The following is a 25,456-nucleotide window of genomic DNA, read 5'->3' as shown; positions in this document are numbered from 1 at the left end:
CCGCCGAAAGGTCGTTGCTGCAACCGAGTCGCTACGATTGACGCGCACTGTACGCTGCAGAACCTTGAACTCAATCCCCCCGTCCATCAGCGTCATCCACGCAAGAACCACGCTCTGAAACCTGCTGTTGCACAGCACTAGGCCATACACTGTACCGAGCGCCGCCCAAGGAGCACAGTGCCAGCATCAGGTGCTCTAGCGCCCGCTGTAGACTCTACTAGCACCTTAGCGCTGCTGCGCACGGGGCGCTTCCCGCAACCCGGTCCCTGAACCTCCATAGTAGATACTCCAGTCCACAGCATCAAGAAGATACCAGACAGTGCTGTAGAGCCCGGGCAAACAATCACCACACAAATCCAGATAAAATACATGCAGACGTAATGATACCCTTACTTCACAGTGCTGTTCTTATTTCCACCCTTGTATGAGTGCACTTGTATGTACAATCTGAGTGGGTGTATTCCATCAATAGTTTTGCGGCCCACCTCGCCGCTGCCCTTGGCCACCCCAGATTCCTTCGCTACTTATTACTTCGCCTCCTGATGGTCGACGTCGTTGCAAAGGATGGATTTAATATATATCCATGGTCATTTTTTTTCTCTTCTCATCCACCCACCCCTCTTTTGTAACCTCTACTTGCCCTCAGTATTTCAATTCCATTGTTTTGTTTTATTCATCCATCCTCAGCTGTACAGTAGCACTTCCTTCTCAACCCTGTGTCTCCCAGGAAATATACACAGCAGAAAGACCAGACGGCTCATTAGCCTTCACCAAAAAAATAGGGGCCTCCCACCCCCCCCAGCCAGTTCCATCCCGAGCCCGACCAAGTGGATTCATCCTCACCTCGAGTTCGACGTCTGCGGGGTTACTTGATTGGCCCTGCGCCTGAAGCCAAAACACGCCCGTCACATCGCCTCTGTCTGCTGCATCCAAAGCGGCTGCTTCCCTTTCGATCCCTCGTCAGCCGCTTATCTGTCGGCCGGATTAGCTCCTCGACCGAATATCATCAGTCAGATCCGTTCCTTCACCTTCACCTTCAGACTTCCATCTTTCATTACCTACTCCATTATTCCATCCCTTGTATCTTTATCCGTTGAGCGGCCGTGCAGGGAACCGTCAATATGTCGTGGAAGCTGACCAAGAGTATGTCTCTCCTTTTCCATTGTCCCCAATGTCTTGTCCAGCCGGCGGCGTGTTTGAGCAACGCCCGTCTTCCGCTGCCACTGGCGATGATGTTAACTGTCCTTGCGCAGAACTCAAAGATACGCATCTCGGCCCGCTGAGCGCGTTTTCCCGGTCGCTGTCGACTTCCACCATCACCGACAAAGATGAAAAGGGGACGAGCCCAGGCGCCACCACGCCGACTAGCGAGAGCGCTATTGGTAAGCTACCGGCCATTGATGGGATCTAGATGGTGATTCTGACTGCTCTTGACCTCTCTGTAGCCGCCTCAGAAGCCTTGTCGCAAGCGCCCGTCATCAAGAAGCCCGGTATTTTGGTCGTGACCATCCACGAAGGCAAGGGCTTCTCCCTTCCCGAGCAGCACCGAAGCGCCTTTGCATCCAGCCACCAGAGCTCCCGCTCTTCGGGCAGTGCCTTGGCCTCTTCTGTGCGTCCAGACTCTCAGCGTGTTGCTGGATCATACACAAACGGAGCGAGGCCGCACTCTTCAGGTGGTGGATTCGGCTCGATTCCCACCAACCATGGGCGCATCTCTGGCAAATATATGCCCTATGCCCTTATCGATTTCGATAAAGTGCAGGTGTTTGTCAATTCGGTCGAAGGAAACCCCGAGAACCCTCTGTGGGCAGGTGGAAATACCCAATACAAGTTTGACGTTTCTAGAGTGACGGAGCTGGTTATCCACCTGTACATGCGGAACCCTGCTGCCCCTCCCGGGTCTGGACGAAGCCAGGACATCTTCCTGGGTGTAGCCCGGATAAATCCCCGATTTGAAGAGAGGCAGCCTGCGGCCGATGATACCAAGGCCAGCAAGAAAGATCGCGAAAAGGCGGCCGAAGCTCAACGCCAAAAGGGAGAAGGCCATGCCGGCGTCGAGTGGGTTGACGTCCAGTACGGCACTGGCAAGATCAAGGTTGGCGTTGAGTTTGTCGAGACACGGGCTGGAAAGCTTAAGATTGAAGACTTTGAACTGCTCAAGGTTGTGGGCAAGGGCAGCTTTGGCAAGGTGATGCAGGTGCGCAAGAAGGACACGAACCGAATCTATGCGTTGAAGACGATTCGAAAAGCGCACATCATTTCCCGGTCGGAAGTTGCCCATACGTTGGCCGAGCGGTCTGTGCTGGCGCAGATTAACAATCCCTTCATCGTCCCCCTCAAGTTCAGCTTCCAGTCACCCGAGAAGCTGTATTTCGTCCTTGCCTTTGTCAATGGAGGAGAGCTCTTCCACCACCTGCAGAAAGAACACCGCTTCGACGTTAACAGGTCACGGTTTTACACTGCTGAGCTTCTCTGTGCTTTGGAATGCTTGCATGGGTTTAGCGTCATCTACCGAGATCTGAAGCCGGAGAACATCTTGCTCGACTACCAAGGCCACATCGCGCTGTGCGATTTTGGCCTCTGCAAGCTAGATATGAAGGACGAAGACCGGACAAACACGTTTTGCGGCACACCCGAGTATCTTGCTCCTGAGCTCTTGTTGGGCCAAGGATACAACAAGACGGTCGACTGGTGGACGCTGGGTGTTTTACTGTACGAGATGTTGACGGGTCTTCCTCCGTTCTACGACGAAAATACAAATGAGATGTACAGAAAGATTCTGTCTGATCCTTTGAATTTCCCTCCTGGCGATGTGGTTCCTCCAGCTGCCAGGGACCTTTTGACCAGCCTGCTCAACAGAGATCCGAAGAAGCGACTCGGCGCTAATGGCTCATCCGAGATCAAAGCTCATCCCTTTTTCCATGGCATTGACTGGCACAAACTCTTGCAACGCAAGTATGAGCCTACGTTCAAGCCCAGTGTGGTAAGTACTAATTTATGAGGTGGAAAAGGAAGAAGAAGAAGAAGACGATGGGGGAAAAGGGGCGTTCCAAATTTGTGCGAATAACTTGCTAACTTGTTCTTTCTAGACGGATGCCATGGACACGGCCAATTTTGACCAAGAGTTTACCAGCGAGGCTCCCCAGGATTCGTATGTGGACGGCCCGCTGCTCTCACAGACGATGCAGGATCAGTTCCAAGGATTCAGCTACAACCGGCCGATTGCCGGCCTTGGAGATGCCGGCGGCAGCGTCAGAGACCCGTCTTTTGTAGGCAGCCTCAACAATTGAGGATTTGAAGATGTTACTTTTTTTTTCGACGGATACCAATTTGAGTTGAGACTAGACTTAGAAGCATGCTTTGGAGCGAAAACCAGGGGTAGCTGGACGACGACGGCGTTGGTGTTGCCGTACGCAGACGGGACCCCAGAGAGCGATGGAGAGACACGAGCGTCTTTGGACTCGCACGATGGAAGCGCACAGACAGACGGACACGGAACACGGGTCCATATTTTGGCTTGAACAATGCATGATGAACCATACGTTATGGAGTTTAGCTGGAAATCATGATGGGAGTTGTTTCTATTTTATCTTTACTTTTCATCGTCTTGCAGAGTGTTGGAGGAGGGTCTCGAGGTGCCTTGGTTGGTGCCGATTTGGGAGTTGAGGACTGATAAGAGACAAGTAGGTGCAAGACGGATGTGGTGGATGCAGGCATCATTGGAAAAGGGTTGATACAAGTATGTTGCTTTTATTACAGAGTGCAGCGTGTGTATGAGTGTTGGCTTGTTGAGTCAAGCATGTATAGGACGGACAAGTTGCCATTGTTGATATTCTATTTAACATGCCTTTTGCTCAGATGAATACGTTATTTATTTATTCAGTAATACCTGTTTGCTAACAGTACCTGGTAATCCTCAGCAAGCGGAGTCGAGTTGAGCACCGGAGAAATTAGTAGGTACATGGCAAAGCTCCCCCGAATCAATCAGCGGGTTGCAATGCAGCACATGCAAGTGTTTAATTACGAGTCCATGCAATCAATTGGAAAATTCTCCAGACAATCTAATCCAATCCAATGGAACGGCATTTGCTTTGCATCTGCTGAGCTAAGCGGGGCGGCCAGCTTTAGTAAACGAAAAGCACCCGCTTGTGCCGCCAAGCAGCGCGGCAACTGGCTCGCCAAGTTCTCAAAGTTCTCAAAGTTCTCGGGTGAGGTCATTAGTGAGGGGCAACTGGGCAAAGCTCCAGCTCAATTAAGCTCCATGCGCTGAGCTTCCCCTCCAGCGGGAAACGCCACTCTCCCAAGGCGTGTTTGTCCACTCAACTGCTATTTTCCTCTCGACTCTTCCAACTCTGCCACTCTCCCATCATACGTGAGGCATTTCAACCATCAGCGAATCGTTTGCGCCTGCTGCACCTGCGCCTGGAATTGCTTCTTCCCATCGCTAATCGCTCTCTAAGCATCCTCTAATCAGCTTCTAATCAGCTTCCCCTGGTACGTCCGTCATTCCCCCCCCGGTCCGGCTTCAATCTGTCGTCTCTGCTTCGCTCCCACGCCACCCCCACCATCCCCATCAAATCCATCATCTGCCTGAACCGGCTTCCGCGTTGCCCGGAATATATGCTGCGATCCCACGAGACTCGCCCCGGGCCCTATAGCCTACCTACCTAGGAATAGGGAAGAGACTATACGCTCCATAGCCTATGTCCCTTTATATGCTGCTCTCCCCTCTCTACCAGCTGTCATGAACATTCTTCTCCCCAAGCCTCTCTCCTCATCACCCTTCAGACCTCGCGTCTTGTCACAGCCCAAAGCATAAAAAGTCCCAGTGGACGTTGCAGATCATTGCTCCATTTCGACTCAATTAGCTTCCGCAACTCAAGACAGACCGATTAACCTGCTTGAATCCCATCAGATCTCTGCCAAAAATGGCCCCGGCAAACACTCTTCCCGCCTGGTCGGAGCTCCAGGCTCACCGTGACGATATCGCCAAGAACTTCGTCCTCAAGGAGGCCTTTGCTTCTGACGCGGACCGCTTCAACCGATTCTCCCGTACCTTCAAGGCCGACGGCTCAGCCGACATCCTCTTCGACTTCAGCAAGAACTTCCTGACCAATGAGACTCTGGACCTGCTCGTCAAGCTCGCTGAGCAGGCTGGCGTTGAGAGGAAGCGAGATGCCATGTTCCGTGGTGACAAGATCAACTTCACTGAGAAGCGTGCCGTCTACCACACTGCCCTGCGAAACGTCGGCGGCTGGGACATGCAGGTCGAGGGCCAGGATGTCATGAACGGCCCTACCGGTGTCAACAGCGTCCTGGCACACATGAAGGAGTTCTCCGAAAAGGTCCGCAGCGGCGAGTGGGTTGGCTTCACCGGCAAGAAGCTGACCAACATTGTCAACGTTGGCATTGGTGGCTCTGATCTGTGAGTGCTTTGTACTGAAATGAAGCTTTGAGAGTTCATCGCCAAGACATGCCTGCTAACCAATCACTTGTCGTATAGCGGCCCCGTCATGGTGACTGAAGCCCTCAAGCACTACAGCGCCCCTGACATGACCCTGCACTTCGTCTCCAACATTGACGGAACTCACATGGCCGAGGCTCTCAAGGCTTCCGACCCTGAGACGACCCTCTTCCTCATTGCCTCCAAGACCTTCACCACCGCAGAGACCATCACAAACGCCAACACGGCCAAGTCATGGTTCATCGAGAAGACTGGCGGCAAGGGAGATGTTGCCAAGCACTTTGTTGCCCTGTCCACCAACGAGGCCGAGGTGACCAAGTTCGGCATCGACAGCGCCAACATGTTTGGCTTTGAGAGCTGGGTTGGCGGCCGTTACTCCGTCTGGAGCGCCATCGGCCTCAGCGTTGCTCTCTACGTTGGCTACGACAACTTCCACAAGTTCCTTGCTGGTGCCCACGCCATGGACAAGCACTTCCGCGAGACTCCCCTGAGGGAGAACATTCCCGTCCTCGGTGGTCTGCTCGGTGTCTGGTACTCTGACTTTTTCCAGGCCCAGACTCGCCTGGTTGCTCCGTAAGTTGACATTTCACTGAACAGTTTGATACGGGCCCGTGGTATTGATACTGACTGAAATCTCCTAGTTTCGACCAATACCTCCACCGATTCGCCGCCTACCTTCAGCAGCTGTCCATGGAGTCCAACGGCAAGGCCATTACCTCTGACGGATCCACAGCCAAGTACACCACTGGTAAGTGTCTTATCCCTGAAGAAAAAAGTCAGAAATCCCAAAGTCTAACGTATAAATTCACCAGGCTCCATTCTGTTTGGTGAGCCCTGCACCAACGCCCAGCACTCCTTCTTCCAGCTTGTCCACCAGGGCACCAAGCTCATCCCCTCCGACTTCATCCTGGCTGCCAAGTCTCACAACCCCATCCACGACAACCTGCACCAGAAGATGCTTGCCTCCAACTACTTTGCCCAGGCTGAGGCTCTGATGGTTGGCAAGACGGACGACCAGCTGAGGGCCGAGGGCACCCCCGAGGAGCTCGTCCCTCACAAGCGCTTCTTGGGCAACCGCCCGACTACGTCCATCCTCGTCGGCGATGTCATCGGCCCTGCTGAGCTGGGTGCCCTTATCGTCTACTACGAGCACCTGACTTTCGTCGAGGGTGCCGTCTGGGACATCAACAGCTTCGACCAGTGGGGTGTGGAGCTGGGCAAGGTCCTGGCTAAGAAGATCCTCAAGGAGCTCGATGAGCCTGGTAACGGCGAGGGCCACGACGCTTCCACTGGCGGCCTCATTGGCGCCTTCAAGTCGTACGCCAAGATCTAAACAGTTAAATACGGAGCAAGAAAAGAAATAGGAAAGGAAAAATAAAGAAATGAGTAAAAAGGAGGGCCTGGGATGACGAAAACGATGGGGAAGCGGGAAGCATCTGAATTAATGAAAAGAAAATAAATCGGGCTCAAGCAACAACGAGTCTTTTTACCCCCTCTTCGCACGATGGGAATTACTACGTGATGTAGCATGAGTCACTTATTGAAATGTGATGATGATGCGTGTGTGTGCTCTATACCACTTGTCATATTCATCAGCATGGAGAAGTGTGTGAAGCGGCGTGAATGTGATGTATTCCTCACGCCCGAGGTTTATGAACGTGATGTGTGTGCCTCGAGATACTTTGGCTGCCTCCCCATGTATTATGTACTCGTATACTCTAGCTCATCTAAAGAAGAATAATACCTCTCAATATCTGGGCGAACGGAATGGAAATACTAGGTACTACTAGCATGTGGTTCTGCCATTTAGCCCTCCCACGTTTTTTCCCACGTCGTCCCCACAGTCTACTAAAAAGACCCAACACATGTCACTCACCCAGATTATTTTCCGGGGCGCAGGATGCACATGCACACATGGGGAAGGTCATATGGGGATAAAGATGGAGGAGGATGCAAGTCTGTCGACACAGGGGAGGGTTGTATTTGCGGTGGTTGAGTGGTTATTGCTTGTGATTTGCGTGATTGACAGGCCGGGATTAAGCACATGGGTTAGATAGATAGACAGATGGAGAACTCGAAATGAGAGCATTTCCTCAATCTGGCCTCTTGAACAAAGCAACAAAAGAGTGGTAGCAGTTTGCCAAGGGAGGTTTTATCCCATTGAGCAAGTTTGGTTGGCCGTAAATGTTCCCATACTTCCTATTCGAGCAGCCGGGGCAGGGCTCGGCATGGAGCACCGAGGAGGGATAAAGCGCGGGACGAGGCTTTGATACAGTAGCCGGGCTGAGGGAGGCTAATGGTAGTGAAACGCCTGTGACATTTCTGCAAAGTACAGGTACGATACTGGATAAAGTGGCGTGCGTGAGTGAAATAACGTGCTCACTGTTGGGGATAACGCCGTTTCTGGTAGTAACCGGCAGTGTTGACCTGATTTGAAGGAATTGTGACAAGGAGCAGCACCTAGTCGCGGTTATCTCGCAGAGCGGCGCAGTCAATGAGCAAGTAATGGTCCTGTCTGGGAGCATTCACAAAGAGACCCTAATCCAAAACGACCCAAAAGAGGAAGAGGAAGAGGCAGCCAAAGCACATGCATGCCTGTATGCAGCCGTCCAAATCAGCGCAGCAGCAACGATAGGTCACAGCAAGACCCGCAGAGGGAGGAAAAAAAAGGGTGGCAAATGGGCGGGCGTCTGTAGCAAGCGTTGGTCGATAATAACCCGGCGCGCTGATATCGTGGGATTCGATGGCGGATGACGGTTTCGCCGTTATCTCGGGCAATATACTTCGTACTGACACATCATATTAGCGCCCTTGCGTACGGAATATGGCTCAACAATAGGGGGCTTGTGTTGAGCTCCCCGAGATTAGAGACGGCTGACAACGTCGTAAAGGAGTTGGGAGAAATGGGACAAGGACGTCAAGGTAACCTGACATATGCCCATTGCTTGACTTGTTTGTCGTTTGCTGTTCAGGTCGGGGAATCCGAGTCATGCCGGTGTCTCGCCCTGTCTTGTTGGGCTGAGTCCCAAGCCGCCACCGTCGTGGACGGTCCAAGCAAACGAAACGGCTACCCGTATCTCGTACAGTACGGAGTACATAGTAAGGAAAGGCCAAGCCCCAGCCTAGCAAACCACCCCCAGTCTCTGCCGCATTTGCGCCCTTTTTGGCCCCCCCATGTTCATGTTACAGTACGAGTATTATGCCGCCAAGACGAAACGGTGGCTCCATAATCGCTCACGGAGGCGGACGGTGGTTGGCCGGTTTGTTACGGCGGTGCGGTGGATCCGCCCCTACGGAGCCGGCGGAGGCGCTGCTTTTGGGAGCTCGGGAGAATAGCCGTGGAGTGATAAAAAGTCCCAAGCAATCGCAAGGTAACGTTGGGGAGGATGCAAGTACCTGCTAACGCGGTGGACCCGCGAGAATGCAGCGTCGATGCCATTGGGTCCGCCGTTCCGGGGACAGGCGAACAAGCCCGGAGGGAGCTGATCTGCATCTGCATGAGAACGAGTCGACTTGGCTGCGCAGAGAGGGAGGTCGTGGCGTATTGCGGTGAGCTCTTTGCACCACGTTTTTTCGTCTTTTGCTGCCAGGGGCTCTGCAACGTGGCTGCTGTTCTAACGGCATACGAAGCAATACGTTGTCGGAAAATACCAGCAGAGGAATCTCACCATCTGCCCGGTCTTACGATGGACGATATCAGCTACCAGGGGCTGGGCGAAAACGAAGCCGAAACGACGCATCGTGAACTGAACCGAGCCACCCCTGGCTTGGCTGCTCTTGCTGGTGCCGACGGAAAAAGCGCGCAAAAACTCGTCCAAGTGTCGGCCCGTCTCTGGCTGAGACTTGGCGCCTGGGTCCGAGAGCCGTGTGTGGCTTGGCAGTGAGTGGTTGAAAGGGCGGCAAGTCCATGCTGGGATAGCTTCAACAAGCGTTGGTTATGTGTACATTGCAGTTGATTTCATGCAAGTGCACGAATCCGAGGCTACCATGTTTCACGTATCGCGTATCCGGCAACTTGATTGCGCTTGGCAGGCATCACGGCCGAGGCTGGATGGGCGAGCTGTGTGTTGAATGGCATACAGCTGGGTTGATGCCAACATCATCATGCACAGTCCTGTCATGTTTGCAATGTGTCTTGATGCGAATGGGCACCCGCATGTATCATGGCCTGTTTTCTCATCCCGAATAATGCTCGTCATTTGGGGTGAGACATGCCTTGACGAGATGAAAACCTGAAGTTGAGGTGCAACCCGACGTCAACTTACATGAGGAGCAAGGGCTGACATGTGCATGTAGTGCAGCCAACGAGAGTCGACATGTGCTCAAGCAGCTAGAAAAAGAAGCAGAGATCGACATCGAGACGCTTCCCCGCCGCCGTGTATTGGCGCGAGACGAGTTGGAGCGGAGACAATCAAGTTGCTGAGGGGTCCCACGGGGAGCGTGTGCGTGAATATGCATATGAGCATAGTCGTACGAGATGAGGACTTCGGATGGATGTTTGGTGTAGTGCCGACGCAAACCTCCTTTTTCGTTCTCTTCGGTCCAAAGATGCACCACACGATACGGCACGTCGACGCAAGGGAGAAGTAAGTGAAAGCTGCCAGCGATGTTGGGGGCCGGCCTGATTCGAGAGGACTGGCGATGACAGAGCAGCCATTGACGTTGATGGCTTCGAGTAAAGGAAACTCAATTTCAACCTGGGAGCCTGTTTATGCTAGATGACAGAAACTGCATTCGCACAGCTCGTGAAACACGGTTTTGCGTTGCAGCTGTGGTAGTTGGTTGAGCAGCTTCACGAGCCAAAGTGGAGGCCATCCCCAGCATACGTCATTATGCTTGCACCCCTGCGGGCGACGATCGTAGATACAAGACACAAGTCCGATGTGCTGTATCTACAGTTTTTGCTAGCATCTGAGTTTGCCATGACAGGCAAAGAGGGGGAAGGGGGTGGTAGGGATGGTGGGATTGTCATCAGTCGAAATGGACGGAGAAGGATAGGTCGAGTGCAAGGATGGCGGACGAGGGGTCGGAAGCATGTGCAAACAACATGCCTGAGGTGTGGCATCCTGACAAGCCACGGCTGCAGATGGATTGCGACCTATTCCATTGTCGACGAGCTTTAGCTTCCGTGTCAAGCGTGTCTCTGCGTCTCTAGATTGCACGCGGGATGGACGAGATTAAGGTTGGCATCGCGAAGCGGCTGGCAGAGACGCCCAAGGCTCGTCGTGTCCGTCAACACGAGGCTCGCAGGCCAGGCTGGATGAGATCATGCCGTGTCGATACGCGGTGCTGACATCGGTTCAGTTCATTCACTTCAGCGACCCCTTTTCCGTGACGCAGGGTTCAGTTCGACTCGCGCCGCGGCTGCATGGCATTGCATTGGATCGAATCGCATCGCATCGCATCGTGCCTGTGCTTGTGCTTGTATCGCGTTGCATCGTGAAGTAAAACCGGCGAAGCGTCTCTGATGTCACTGGGTGGCTTCAACTTCAGCACTAACCCACTTCCCACAGCGGGGCGGTCCAGCGACCCCCAGGCGCCTCAGTGGCCCCCTGGGTTCCCTCTAGGCTCCCTCTAGGCTCCAGACGAAGGCCCCTACCAGCTTTGCCAGCCTCTGAGAGCCCTCCAGCCAGTTCCAGCAGCCCGTTATCGTGAGAAGTCGCAGGGCCGGATGACGTTAGGCTGGAGTCTGGCGGTGGGCCAGAAAAGGCGCAAGCCTGCAGGAATTCTTGGTTCTTGTTTGGCGTGCCACTGGGTCTGTTTTAGAGCGATGGGGCGCCCCCGAAGCTGTCGAATGGGAAAAGCAAAGGCAAGATGAGACGGTGCTTGCTAAAGCAAAGCAGGGAAAACAAACGGTGGTTCTTGGATGGAGAGTCTGACGGCATCGCCCTGCCTGGCTGGTTGCAAAACGGAATTGGGGGTCAGTCATGATGATGCTGTTGCTGATGCTGAGGTGGCACAGCAAAATCGACAGTTCCCTCGCCATGATGCGGCGTTGCATTGCATTGCGTCGCATGGCATGGCATCGAAAAAAAGGAGATGAGCAACATGCCACGGATTACTCAGACACCGAGGCGAGGCTCGTCTTTTGGCCAGAAGAAGAGAAGAATGGATGATGTTGGCAAAGAATGAGATGAGGCAAGGGCTGATCTGATTGCACGACGACGATGGCAACATGTGAAGCAGCTCGTGGTGTCATTGCAAGTACCGGTACGTCTATGCAGCGCCTGTTTCAGAGTTTCAGGGTGCGTTCCTCGCTGGCCTCAGCTGCGATAGCGCCGTCTTACAAGGGTTTGACGGGAGCATACTACTAGCAAAGTACCGCTACAAGATAGCAGAGCCGGAATACAGAACAGTACAGTACACGTAAACGAGAGTCATGGCCCCGCTTAATCTGCGCCACGGGCTCTTGCACTGCGCCAGGCCTCATCCAGGACGGCCCCTGATTGGCCAGCCGCAGGAACATGCCCTCAGCCCAAAGTACCAGTACACGAGCGCTGGACCGGTTTGGACGGTACGTACTGCCTTGTACTACAGTAACCCGGGCCTGGAAGCTAACGGAAGCCTCGAGGTTCTGTTTGGGAGGCAATTTTGGCGCAGACATGAATGACAATGCAGTGGAATTTGATTGCAAGGTTCCTGGGCAATCCATCTGTCCCTGCACTATTGCGGATTTCTCACGCAACTTTGATATACGTACTCGTACATACATGCATTTCAAAGCGGTGGAGCAGCTTCTTCGATACTGATATGTACTACACGTTCTTGTTACTGTTACAACCGCCCCCCCCTTGCTCCCGGCGATGGTCGATCAGCTTCACTTCCGCCCCGATTGAGGCGCCATCGTCATCGGCTCGCCCACACCCCCTAGTACCTTAGCTGGAGTCGCTTTTGTGCTTGCCCGTCTCCTTCTCGTGGACTCGAGAGTTTGGCCGACTCGATTCTGGCAATTATAAAGCTGGTGCAATTCCCGCTCTTCCTTGTTGGATCTTGGTCTCTCTCCTCATCATCAGCATCCATCCAAAACGGTCTACCGTTTCCACATACACACACACATCTCCTCTCACTACAACTACTATCTTATTCTCTTCTACGCTACTCTTTCATCTTCATTCTACATACTATTTTATTTTACTCCATACTCTTACAAACAACCGCAATCATGGCTGTCATGGGCAAAAAGGCAGTTCACTTTGGTGCCGGCAACATTGGTATGTCCATCCCCACAACCACTACCTCTATATATATCACTCTCCCAATACTTACACCTTTTCACAGGCAGAGGCTTTGTTGCTTGCTTCCTCCACAACTCCGGCTACGAGGTCGTCTTCGCCGATGTCAACGGCGACCTGATTGACACCATCAACGCCACTCCCTCATACAAGGTCATCGAGGTCGGCTCCGAGGGCACCTCAGAAAGCACAATCACAAACTACCGTGCCATCAACTCCCGCACCCACGAGGAGGACCTCATTGAGGAGATCCGCACCGCCGAGGTCGTCACCTGCTCCGTCGGCCCCAACATCCTCAAGTTCATCGCTCCCGTCATCGCCAAGGGCATCGATCGCCGCGCAGACGACCAGACTCCCCTGCATGTCATTGCCTGCGAGAACGCCATTGGAGCCACCGACAACCTGGCTGGCTTCATCAAGGATGCGAAGAACACCGACCCTGCCCGTCTCGACACGCACCACCTCCGTGCTCGCTATGCCAACTCGGCCATTGACCGCATTGTCCCTGCCCAGGCCCCCAACGCCGGCCTTGACGTGACGCTGGAGAAGTTCTTCGAGTGGGTTGTCGACAAGACTCCCTTTGAGGACATTGGCATCCCCTCCATCGAGGGCATCAACTGGGTCGACAACCTGGCCCCCTTCATCGAGCGCAAGCTGTACACGGTCAACACCGGCCACGCCACTGCCGCCTACCACGGCTACAACCGCAGAAAGCGCACCGTCTACGATGCTCTGCAGGATAAGCAGATCATGGCCGAGGTCCGCGGTGCTCTGACCGAGACCAAGAACCTACTCGTGGCCAAGCACAACATCGACGAGGAGGCCCAGCTCGCCTACATGAACAAGATCATCAAGCGCATTGGCAACCCCCACTTGGAAGACGCCGTCGAGCGTGTTGGCCGTGCTCCTCTAAGGAAGCTGTCGCGCAAGGAGCGCTTCGTTGGCCCTGCTGCCGAGGCTGCCGAGAACGACATGCCCATCAAGTATCTCCTTGACGCCATCGAGATGACGTTCCGTTTCCAGGACGTCGACGGCGACGACGAGTCCAAGGAGCTGTCCTCAATCATGTCTGAGAACACCCCCGAGGACGTCGTTGCCAAGGTCTGCGGCATCCAGGCCACGGAGAAGATCTACCCTCACCTGGTCGAGATTGTCAAGCGTGTCCAGGACGACAGCCAGGAGGAGTAATGTGGATTGCATAGAGCCTTCCCTTCATTTCTTTCTCGATACAGCATTCACTCACGGCGATGAGTGGTGTTTTTAGGGTTTACCTCATGATCTGATATTTGCGCGTGCCTTTTTTGGTTTTCTTTCACTTCTTGAGCTTATTTTACCAATGCAATGAACGAACGGCAAGGCGCTGGGATCCGGTATATTAGATGATCATCTAACCTGTTTTCTTTTCCTTTTTCTTCCTTTTTTCTTTCTTTTGTCTGCTAGGGATTTGGGCATTAGCCAGCATTTCTTCTGCTCGGCACGGGAAACTTCAGTCTATAGATTGATTGATAGCATTACGAATCAAGATACCACATCAATGAAAAACAGACTTGATCAAAACTCTCTCTTCTCTCCAATCTTTCCAACCACTTTCACATGTTCATACATTCGTAGAAAATGCCAAACACGCAAAGTGAGGTCACCATGATCTCAACATTACCCTTCACAGCCAAGAAAGCCAAACTGCAATGCAGCCACCCGTCTAAAACGGTTCCTCCAACGGGGAATTTTTCTTCTCCAATCTCCGTCAACCTTTCCCAAAAACCCTTCCCCCTTCGGCAACTAAAACCCTCCTGTCACACAACACGCTAAAGCATGCCATCCTAGCACACCACCTTAGTTTTTAATGCCGCCCCCCCTGGTATCTTGTATCCCTGGGATTGCCGGAATAGGAAGGGCACGATGTGTGCCTGGCTGATTGGTCCCTATACCTTCGTTTACATCTTAGTGGATCACTTCCTAAAGCCTTACTTTTGTCTTGGAATTTTATTTTTCTTCCGCTTGACAGCGAACAGTGGTGAGACAAGGCTGAGCCGGCTTTTAGAGCCTCCCCGGACTGCTCCGAGAATAAGATGAGGTGAGGTGAGACAGGAAACATGCCGATTCAACTCGGCCGTCGCGCCCTCCCCTTTTCGAAAAAACGCCCAGCAAGCAAAATCCTCCGGAATTGACGATAGCGTCATGCCGCTGACTCTTGCCAACGGGTTCTGGACCCAATTGGACGTGCTAGAGGCATGTCTTATCGGTGTCTTGCAAATTAATTGACTCGCCTTTTTTTTTTCTCGAGGCGGTGTGCGGAACGGATTGTATTTTTTTATTTTAGTCGATACAGATTGTGTAATATGTTACGGCTACTTTGCTGCTACGAAGCACCTAGCCTCTACGTGGCATGCTGTGGCTTGATTTGAGAGGATCCTACGGGATGCAGGCGACGTAAAGTGTTGGCAGGAGGATTATGCAAGGGACAGCTCGAGCTTGGTCATCATCAGGCCACAGAATCTGCCGTCCAGATTGGCCAATTGGGGCTTGGTGGAATTCAACCTCGAATGCAGGGGAATGTCTGTGAATGTCTACGCCCGAGTCTGAATGGCCGTACGGGGCAAAGGATGGACACAGAACATCATGTGGTGTGCTCTGCGTGACCGGGTGTAATGCCACAAGTGATGAGACTGTCTCTGAAATCTTGACAGCGCGACGACGGATCTACAGGTACGTGGACCGAGTCGGAGGCGAGTTGTTTCGGGCACCGCATCATGCAGATCTGCTCTCCCCCATATCGCAGCCTGGTGATTCGACACTGAAGGGCCGAGGAATGTTGATCGCGGAAGTGCCAGCTGAGAGGCTCCCGGGCTGTTCGAATAAGCCCCCTTTTGTTCCCGGTGATGTGCTGCATAAGAGCAAGTTGGCAGCGACAGCTTCTTAAGGATTGCCCTGCATATACACGTATGCATGCAGCAGCAGCAGCAGCCTCACTTTTTCTCTGGTCCTCGTCTGGCCGAGCCTGCATACTGTCCAGTATTTGGCGCTTGCTCTAGAGCTCTTTGGACCCCTTGCACGGACAAGTAGAGGTACCAGCAAACACCATGCTGCTCCCAATACTACTTCTCTCCGGCCTTTGCGGTCGCGGGCCTTTCTCCGTAGCTGCCATCACAGTCCCTGTCGACTCCGACGTTGACCCACTCCCGCTATCAACCGCCGGCACGGTGAAGTCTGCGTCGGAGCTCCTTCGGCAGAGTTGTCCGGAAGAGTTCCCCCCACGCACGCCATACTCGCCGGAGCTTCTCATGTCATCCTTTGCCGATTTCGGCTCAGACGATGACAGCGCCTTTGCCAATGGTACAATCTTCCAATCGTCAGACAGTCTCGTGAGAGGCGCAATCGAAGCATGGGGCCAGCATCAGAGCCTTGTTCTCCGGCCCGATGAGGTATGGTTCGAGATTCTGGCGCAGCTCAATTTCTACATGACTGCGCATGCTGAAGATGTACGACATCTGTTCGTCGATCACGAAGGCAAAGAGGAGATTCAGGTGTGGCGCCTCTCATGGCATGACGTGATAGCAGCGTTTGGAGGCGAGATCCAGCAGAGGGTCAAGACAGATTGGCTGCTTGATTGGATCATGCCCAACTTCACCACGAGCGACGACAACGATGGCCTCACAGCCACCGTCCTGATGATGGGCTTGATGCAACACTACTTTGAGTTCAGCGGAGGCATCACCTGTGGCCTCCCTGAGGTGACACTGCTGGGAGAGAGAGACGACTGGGAGAAGCTGCTCGGCAAGCTGGACAGGCTGAAGGAGTGGGGAGAGGAGCCGGCAGACTATGCCGAGCGGCTACGCCCAATCCTGACACGCTTCGTTCTCACATGGGATGAGCCAGATGGCGACGAAGTCAAGGACTTCTGGAAGAACATCGTCCGCTCGCAGAGGCTGGTAACGTGTGGCGCGGGACCCGCCGACTACAGCATCTCAGGGTGGATTACCGGGTTCCTGCACTGGACCGAGGAGGGCGATCTGAGGATTCCACGCGAGGTTGAACAGGACTTCCAGCCCTCGGACAGCGACATTGTGCTCGACGGCATCCCGTACTTCTCGACGACGCTCGACAACGTGCCCGTCGGCTACGCAAAGGCGCCGCTCAAGATGCTCGACTACCCAAGTCAGGGGACAAACACAATGGCGTATCTGCTGGCGGGCAATGTCGGGGTCAAGAGACTAGCGGTGGCCTCAAGCGAAACGCCGGGGCATCAGGATCAGGACTTCAAGGTGACGGCGCAGCCGATGAGTGCGTGGTTCCTGTTTGGACCCGTAAATGCGACCTTCAAGACAGGGCCCAGGTACGGCGACGGGGGGGAGCTGGCGAGGGCGGCGGCGGGGCTGGGAATGTGCGAGACGCATAACTGGGGAGAGGACGGAGGAATTGGCGATATTGGCGGCATCATTCTGGATGGGCCTGGCGAGGGAGTTGTGTTTGACGATCCGGATCTGGTGAGCGGTAGCAGCACGGGTGACAGTACGGGTGAGAGGAGGAAGAGATGGACGGCCAGGGGCAGCAAGGCGGACGCGCTGAGGCATCGAATCTACATGTGAGCATCGAATGATGACTAAGGCGCCAACAACAGCCCGAAACGATCTCACCAGCTGCCTTTGTGTGCTTATGTGATGACCCAGCCATTGAATTACATACCTTACCCAGGTATTGATATGTACGAGTAGTACGGAGTATGTTCCCATCCATTGTCCAATGAAATCAGCTCAACCAGAGACGCTTGATGCCTATACAGGTATCAACATTCATCTCCATCCCATCTCCATCCCCATTCCAGTACATTGAGGTACTTGTATGCAGCCGCCAGCAATTGTACTTACTGTATTGGATTGTGTCGTGTCACTCATCCATCGCCCTTGAATATCATCATATCATGGCACTCATGCAATCATGCCTCCTTCATCCAGTTAATGCCAATGGATGCGCTCCTCATTGCCACAAACACATCACCCTCGCTCGTGTCCTTCATAAGCCAATGCCCGCTGCCAATTCATCCACACGAGCTGCTCCATGTAGCAAGTCACCCGCCATTGGCCATCTGCACGCCGGCGATATGTAAGGTGAAGTGTTCATAAACACACTGGCCAGCCATGCTGGAGTATGTAGTAATGCGGGACAGCTCACTGCCGTTTATACTCGCAGGGCGCTGGCCCCCCCGGAGCTAGTGGACTGTGCAGTGCTCACCGACACCTGTGATGCGCTGGTTGGCGGGCCGCATCCACTGCCAACCCACTGCCAACCCACTGACAGCCCACTAGCGCCCACTGCCAGCCCGCTGTGGTCTGCTGGCACGCCCACTGCCCCCTTGCTGTACCTGAATGGCCCATCGTCTCCCCTCTGTCGCAGCTCCAACACCCAAGCTCTCCACAAACTCCAACCTCCAACCTTCTTCCGCAGCCACTCACGTCCATTTCCGTTGGTACTTTGCGATACCTGCGCATTCCCAACTGCGAGCCCGACGATGCTGCTGCTGCTGTGACTGCCAATTGCGCATTTCCCAAGCTGCCCCAGTCTCTAAGTCTCTGATCCAACATCTATGCTGGATTCCCGGCCTCTTGAGCAGTCTCTCTCACTCTCTCATAACATAGCACGAGGACCGGCTCAAGCTCAAGCTCTCTCCCCTGTGGTGTCTTCCCCAGATCAAGGCAAGCGGAAAGGAGCGCAGGCGCCAGCACCAGCACCAGCACGGGCACGGGCAGAGACAACGCAAAACATTTCTCGCTTGCATCATCCATCTGCATCATCATCGTCATACTTGCGGCAGCAAGAGGGTGCCGATATGGCGACGGTCGTCCAGCAGACCCAGCTCCATACTCGGACGCGCACCTCTCGCGTGCCCTCGTCTACAGCCAGACCCCTTCGAGCAGCCGCCGCCGTAGCTGTTGCGGCCGCCGCCTTTGCAAGACCTGTGCGAAGCCTTGCGAGGCCCAAGACTGAAGCGACTGAGATCCCGCCCAGCGCATCTGTCGCTGCCCCTGCAGAGCCCAATGCGGGTGCTGGCCTCGCTGCTGTAGGTCCGGCTTCTCTGTCGCTGTTCCTGACCAACATCAAGCTTCTGGATCTCGACCAGCTCCCTGACTGGCCCGAAATCTCAGCTGAGACATTCGCGGCATCCGGCACCACCCTGCAGGATCAGAAGAGGCGAGTACAGTGCGTAGAATGGGCCTTGTATCAGCTGTTTGTCATCTGGGATCCAGACGAGGCGGCTAATGTGCGTACTTTTTCTTCCTCCTCCTTGAATGCTAAACGAGACGAGCTCTCCGATGATGTGACATGGTGAACTTGACATGGCTAATACTCCATCCCTCCCAAACAGAAGCTGAAGCCTTTCTACCCACCTGTTGATCAGCTGCAGTCTGTTAACCTCCGCGCCGCCCTTGTCAGAAGCCTCGAGCAAGCCAAGAAAAATGGCGACCTCGGCCGGGACACCATCATCCGCAAGACGATGCTGGATGAGTGCAAAGGCGAGAGGCTGGAGGAAGTCCTTGCTTTCTTTTCCACCGCTGTCCTGAAAAAAGTGGTTTCTGACAGCCTTGCCGCAAACCGTGGCTACATCACACCTGCCATTGAGCTTGCCTTTGAGAACAAGGGCTACAAGAGCGAAAAATCTCATCTAATTGCGCTGTCCATGGCCCACAAGGCTTCCATCCGACAGCTCCTGCAACGCAAAGAGGCCGCTAGAGCTCGCTTCAGAGACTTTGCCGCGGTCCTCGATGATAAAGAAGATGATATCATCAGTAGACGAGAAGCCCTTGAGATAAAGGAGATGGATGGTGGTGGCCAAGCCGTCTCTGACAATGCCAGAGCTGAGATGCGGCGGACTGTACACCACAATTGGTCCGGCAGCGAGGCTTGGATGGAGACTCTTTTGTGCGGAGATCCAAAGCATGGCGGCCTCCTGGCTACCAAGTTCGATAGGGTCTGGAGGAGAGCCCAGAAGGGCCGGCTTGGCGAACTGGACACGAATGACCTTGGCCTCTTGGAGCAACTGGACAGCCGGGTTAAGATGCAAAGAGACAGGCTCCGCAAGTGGGATGCCTTCCGCCGGAACACATTTGGTGAAGCGAGGCCCTTGCCAGTCAAGCCCAGAACCTCCACTGCCAAAGCCAAGGGCATCGATCTCGGCTTCACTGCTCACCTGGACCTGCAAACTGGGAGGAGGATCAAGTCAGCCAGAGCTGCGCTGTTTCAGCATGCGCCTCAGATGACGGACGACTATGCTGCGATAGTCTCGGATCTGAAATACGATCTGGGGAAACTCGCAACCAAGGAGGTTGACATCACCCCTCTCATCAGGAAGCGAACCCCTGTGAAGCAGGATCGTCGCGATCGCCGTCTCCTTTCCACCTCGTCGTTTGAGGGCGGCGATGATGATGAGATTAGCGATTTGGAGGACGCTGAAAACGCGTTTCGCACAGACAGCTCTGTCACATCATACTCGTCCTTGCAGGACAAGTTTACTGCCCCCATTCGTTCTGTGAGACCAGTTATATCTCGACCGAGCCTCTCCCAGCTCTCTGGCGGTGTGGACACCGTGTGGTCGAATCAGAGGAACTTCCCTGGGCGAAGCACATACGACTTGACTCAGATTGACGACTCGCCGCTTGCAACTCCTCCATCTATCCTCCCTCTGAGAAAGCCTTCGGGATACGACACTCCGACTCGCCGCCGGTCACCCGAAGCACCAAAGCCTGTCGCAAGACATAAAACGACCCATAGCCCTCCACAGCGCTCACCTACAAAGGAGTTTACGAATGGCTCTACGTCGCCCACGAAAAACTCGAGTCCGTCGCCCGTGAAGCGCACCAAGCCTCGACACACACTCTCATTGGCCGAACGCACTCGACTCTCAATGAGCCGTAAGAAGTCTCTGTGTTTTGAAGACGAGGAGCTTGACCCGCCCACTCCTATAACACCTGATACCACCAAGCCTGCGGAGCCAGATTATTCCGAGGATCTCGCCAGTCGGACTCGTCGAAGCATGGCCGGATTTGAAAAGGCTCAGCAGAAGGCACAGATAGAGCGGCGCAGGTCTCTGAGGAGGGCCAAGATGCCTCCACGAAAGGAAGGCTACTTCCCAAGGGTCGACGAGGAAGAACTCAACGAAACAACGCTCCTGTTGGAGCAGCTGGCCGAGGAGGAAGATGTGGAGGCCGTCTTCCGATCAAGGCCCAAGGTTGGACAGAGCTTGCAGCCAAGCCCAACGAGGGAGGAATGGGACGATATTCCAGAGTACAACGGAGTGAGGATGAAGTGATGTTGGCTCTTTGACGCCAACTTTTTTTTCTTTTCTTTTCTTTCCTTTTTATTTCAGCGTTCGGGCGTATATATGACTGACGAATAGATCTTGGGGGAAAGGAGGGCAATGATTACAGTACAACATAGAATTAGCCGCATATATAGATTTTCATATTTCCTTGTTTTCATAACAGCACCTGGTTCATTGCATGTCAGGGCGCGCCACTCCCATCTATCGTATTGTACATGTATATCTATCCCATGAATGATTTCTCATGTTTCCAAATATACTTTTTAAGCCTTTTCACCCCCTTTCCGCATGCCAATCCCTCATCATACATAACATATCAAGACAGCCCACACCCCCCAACACGGCTCCATTTTACCAGCCCTGCTTCTTCAACTCCATGACCTTGCTAACGGCGGCCTTGAATCCCGTCTTGAACCTCGCCCTCCACCGCTGGCTCCTCAACCTCTTCTTCTTCAATCCCTTTCTCTCGTGGAACTTTTGCGAGTGGTACTTGTTGCGCACCTTCTGGTCGCGGCACATCCTCTCCAGCACGCGGATGGCCACGGCGGGCGTGGGCGCTGACGTGGGCGACAGGCGGTCCTTGATGAAGACGGTGCGGCCGGTCACGGCCTCGGTGCGGATCTTGGGGCGGAGGAGAGGGTCGCCGACGTTGAGGGACTGGCCGTAGGCGGCGGATCTGGCGGCGACGATTTCGGCAATGTCGAAGTTGAAGGGGGCGGAGGAGTCGGCTGCCGTGTAGGGGAATGAAGAGGCTGATTTCTCAGAGGCCGGCTGCTCAGCTGAGGCTGATGGCGATTCTGATTCAGCGGCGGCGGCGGGAGGAGGAGGGGGAGGAGGAGGAACGAATTCGGCTGTGGCTGGTTCGGATCGAGCCTTTGGTGGTGCGACAGGCTTCGGGGCTGGTGCGGGAGGGACGAAGTTGCCGACCAGAGGGTTTCTTCGATCGTCAAAGACTGATCTGGAGGCATTGAAGCGAACGGCTAGAGATGTGGAAAAGGCGCGGGCATGCGCTGGGGTGGCGATTCTGGACAGCATCATGCTGCCGTATCTCGAGGGGGCGGCCCTGTGACAATGACAATGAGTTTAGTAAATGGAAACACGGCGAGAATTGATTGACTTCAAGAAGATAAACAAATCATGCAGCACTTACATCCTTTCTGCAATCCTCAATGCTCCCAGAATCATGCAATTCTTCCCAATCTTGATCTTTGAAAGTCGTTTCGGCTGCAAAAAGCGACGGGCGGATCAACTTTGATGCGGGCCTACCTCCCAAGTGGGTACATCTTCGCAGACCAGGAATCCCAGCCCATGAAGCCGCGATTCGCACCTCTGCATCTCAAACCACGACAAAAAAAACCTGCGAAGCTCGACATTTCCACGCCCAGAACCCGAAATCCTGCCACGAGGCTGCCTGCATGTCGCTGCTCTGCGGAAACAATCGCGTCTGCCGTCACGTCTCAATGCAAGCCGAGAACCCTGCAATTTGAGGCTGCTGCATCTGGAGATTTGCGTCTGCGAGGCGCTGCTGACTGCTGCATCTTCTTCTTTTTTTCTTTTTTTTTTCTTCGTGCTTGACCTTATTTCCCTTCTAGGTGCCGGCATTGGCCTCACGCAGCACCCCCAATCCGTCTCTACGACTCGCCGGCGTGACGCTGCTCTCAACTGCAGAGCCTTGTCAGCATGGCTTATAACCATTACGGAGGTACTCACGGCCGAGGCCAACCCCGGGGGCAATACAGATCCGCTAACGGAGCTTCAGCACCGCACAATCCCTATGGCGCGCCTCCTGGCTACGGCTATCCGGGCGCGGCGCCGGGCATGGCTGCTCCTCCTGGGCTAGGTATGCATGTCCTTTCTGTTTCTCTCTATCCTCGTCCTGCCACAGACAAGATGCTGACCGTTTGTCTCTCTCTCTCTGTAGGACCTCCTCCAGGCATGTCCCCTGCTCCGGGAATGGCCCCCCCGCCGGGCATCCAGCAAGCCAACGTGCCTCAAGCTAATCGTCCAAGTGGTCTGCCTGCTTTCCAAGCCCCGACCAACATGCCGAACATCAACTTCAATGCCCCCGTGATTCGACTCGGCACAGGAGCCTCAGCCGGTGGCGGCAGATCCGACGACCGACCTGCACAATCGGGAGGAAGAGCAGGGCTTGGTATGGAGAGAGGATCAGAGCAAGGGCGAATGGCGGCCAGGGAGACGATGCAGACGCTTCTTCCACCCACGAGCGAGGAGAAGCTGCGGACCATCTTCCTACACCAGATTCCAGAGGGACTGGGTGGTGACGAGGGCACAAAGAAGCTTCTTGGGGCTGTCGGCAAGCTGAAGCGCTGGGATCCGTCCGACAGCGTGTCAGAGGATCGAAAGGGAACCAAGTTTGGCTTCGCTCTGTTCGAGGACATTGATTCCGTGGCAGCTGCTGTCAAGCTCCTGACCGAAGAAGAGGTGCAAATCCCCACCAAGAAACAGTCCAGCTCGAGCGATCCACCGGCCGACGACAACTATGACGATGTCGAAAAGACCAAGCTACAAGTGGTTGTCGACCCCACCTCTTTGAGCTACCTGGAGACATACAAGGAAAACAAGGGAGATGATGCATCTTTGGAGCAGAGAATAGAGCAAGCTCGCGCGGCCCTGAAACTAGTTGTTCGAGAGCTCTTCTACCCCCCTGTTGTCGAGACTGCCGACGCTAATGGCGATGTTGCTATGGGGAATACGGATACTGAGGAGAACGTCGAGGTGGTCAACATCCCCCTGGCGCAAGAAGACGAGCTGGCAGATATTCCGCCCGAGATGCGGGAGGTTGTTGCAGGAGAGATTGCCGCGTTCCGTGAGCGTAGCAACCAGCGGGATATGGAGCGTCTTCAGCGAGAGGAGGAGCTCGAAGAAGTTGAGCGACGCCGCAATGGCGCAGCCCGATCAAGACTCGCCTCTCCGCCGAGGAACTCGAACAACGTGCCGCTAGGGCCTCGCGGAGTCTCAGTACCAAACGCCCCGGCTGGGCCCAAGGGGCAAAACGGACCGAACCGAGGTGTGGCCTTTGTCAACGGAGGAGTGAACAACGCAGATGGGTCTACGAGACGCGAAGATGAGGACACCGACGCAAGCGATGACGAGCTCTGGAGGAGACGTGAGGCTGAGCGCAAGGCCGAAGAAGACAAGATGTATGCGGAAGCAGAGAGGAAATGGGTCAACAGAGAGCGATCACGGCAGGCGGCGCTGGAGCGAGAACGGGAGCGTGAAAAGCACGATATTGAGTCTCTTGAACGAAGGAAAGAAGAGCAGCTGGAGAGAGAAAAGACGTGGGAAGACGAGCGAGAGGCTACCCGCAAAACTCACATCTACTATCGAGATCACGGCGGCTGGGCAAGGAAACGAACGTCTGATCGGGCGGAAGAAGAGGCACGAGATGAAGCCGACCGACAGGCCGAAAAGGTGGAGCGAAACCGCGAGCAGGCCAGGCTGGAACAGGCGCGTGGCCTGGCGGATTCATTCCTGGACCAGCAGGCCCGGGAGATGGAGCAGCGCGAAGCTGCCGCTGCCGCTGCGGCACCACAGCCATTCAAGCTGTCGCTCGGCGCGGCGGCACAGCGAGCTCAAGCCTCACGGGCAGCACCTCAACGACGCACGATTGCCGAAGTGGAGGGTCTCTTGGACGACGAGGAGGTCGAGTCTACAAAGCGACAGCTCATCCCCATCCAGTTGGACGCTTCATCCGGCGCGGCGGGCATGTCGGAGGAGGAAATCTCGCAGGCAGTGCGTGCGCTGGCACAGGAGATTCCGTCGGAGAAGGAGGGCCTCTGGGCGTGGGAGGTCAAGTGGGACTTTATGGACGATGCGGTTGTGCGCGACAAACTGCGGCCGTTTGTGGAGAAGAAGATTGTCGAGTATCTCGGCGTGCAGGAGGAGATGCTGGTCGAGGCTGTGGAGGAGCATCTGCGGAAACATGGCACGGCTGGTGCCTTGGTGGAGGAGCTCGAGGGGGTAAGTTTGTGTCTTTTTCTTGAAGAATATTGTTCCCTTTTTTTCCAGTCAAACGTGGAGAAAATTGCAGAATGCTGGAAGCTAACAAGTTTGTTCTTTTTTATAGGCCCTGGACGACGAAGCAGAGGATCTGGTCAAGAAGCTTTGGCGTATGCTCATCTTCTTCACCGAATGCGAGAAGAGAGGCCTGCCAGCATAAAGAAGATGTCACTACAATCGTACGGGAGTGGTTTTATGAGCTGCTCCGCATTAATATCTTGCTTCTTTTGGCGTCTGTATTTTCTTGTATTGAGAGATGCAGAGCGCCTTTACGAGCTACCAATATTTCTTTTTCCAAGTAGAGATGCAAATATGGGAGAAGGCATCAAGTGAGATTCGACGAGGACAAATATAGGAAAAAGGGAAAAAATTCGTCTTGTATGTACAACTAGGGGGTTGGGAAAACCCGGACTTTGAAAATCGTGT

The 25,456-nt window shown here is 54.3% G+C and overlaps 5 protein-coding genes across 5 annotated transcripts; all 5 read left to right on the top strand.

The window, feature by feature from the left end:
- Positions 1-1,076: 1,076 nt before the first annotated feature.
- On the top strand, positions 1,077-3,884 carry YPK1 (serine/threonine protein kinase, AGC family; the record flags this gene model as incomplete). Its single annotated transcript, XM_014099444.1, has 4 exons — positions 1,077-1,143; positions 1,254-1,382; positions 1,446-2,983; positions 3,090-3,884. The coding sequence occupies 4 exons, from the start codon at positions 1,122-1,124 to the stop codon at positions 3,288-3,290; spliced, it is 1,890 nt and encodes a 629-aa protein (XP_013954919.1).
- Positions 3,885-4,336: 452 nt separating this feature from the next.
- TRIVIDRAFT_216324 (uncharacterized protein) lies at positions 4,337-7,037 on the top strand (the record flags this gene model as incomplete). Its single annotated transcript, XM_014099443.1, has 5 exons — positions 4,337-4,494; positions 4,916-5,425; positions 5,504-6,037; positions 6,106-6,212; positions 6,277-7,037. 4 exons carry the CDS (start codon positions 4,929-4,931, stop codon positions 6,795-6,797), a joined length of 1,659 nt encoding a protein of 552 aa, XP_013954918.1.
- Positions 7,038-12,482: 5,445 nt separating this feature from the next.
- TRIVIDRAFT_213320 (uncharacterized protein) lies at positions 12,483-14,252 on the top strand (the record flags this gene model as incomplete). Its single annotated transcript, XM_014099442.1, has 2 exons — positions 12,483-12,675; positions 12,743-14,252. 2 exons carry the CDS (start codon positions 12,627-12,629, stop codon positions 13,882-13,884), a joined length of 1,191 nt encoding a protein of 396 aa, XP_013954917.1.
- Positions 14,253-15,776: 1,524 nt separating this feature from the next.
- TRIVIDRAFT_15116 (uncharacterized protein) lies at positions 15,777-17,012 on the top strand (the record flags this gene model as incomplete). The annotated part of the gene is made up of 1 exon (XM_014099361.1): positions 15,777-17,012. A coding segment is annotated over one exon (1,236 nt), but the record flags the coding sequence as incomplete, so codon positions are not given.
- A 1,745-nt stretch (positions 17,013-18,757) lies between these two features.
- Positions 18,758-25,190, top strand: TRIVIDRAFT_122344 (uncharacterized protein; the record flags this gene model as incomplete). The annotated part of the gene is made up of 7 exons (XM_014099441.2): positions 18,758-18,952; positions 19,058-20,050; positions 20,291-20,973; positions 22,325-22,520; positions 22,679-23,416; positions 23,618-24,991; positions 25,098-25,190. Coding segments are annotated over 7 exons (4,272 nt in total), but the record flags the coding sequence as incomplete, so codon positions are not given.
- Between the last annotated feature and the right edge of the window lie 266 nt (positions 25,191-25,456).

This window comes from Trichoderma virens (assembly GCF_000170995.1).
Source record: "Trichoderma virens Gv29-8 chromosome Unknown TRIVIscaffold_78, whole genome shotgun sequence".
NCBI classification, from domain to species: domain Eukaryota; kingdom Fungi; phylum Ascomycota; class Sordariomycetes; order Hypocreales; family Hypocreaceae; genus Trichoderma; species Trichoderma virens.
Note: the sequence above shows the minus strand (reverse complement) of the source record. Positions and strands in the feature narration are given on the sequence as shown.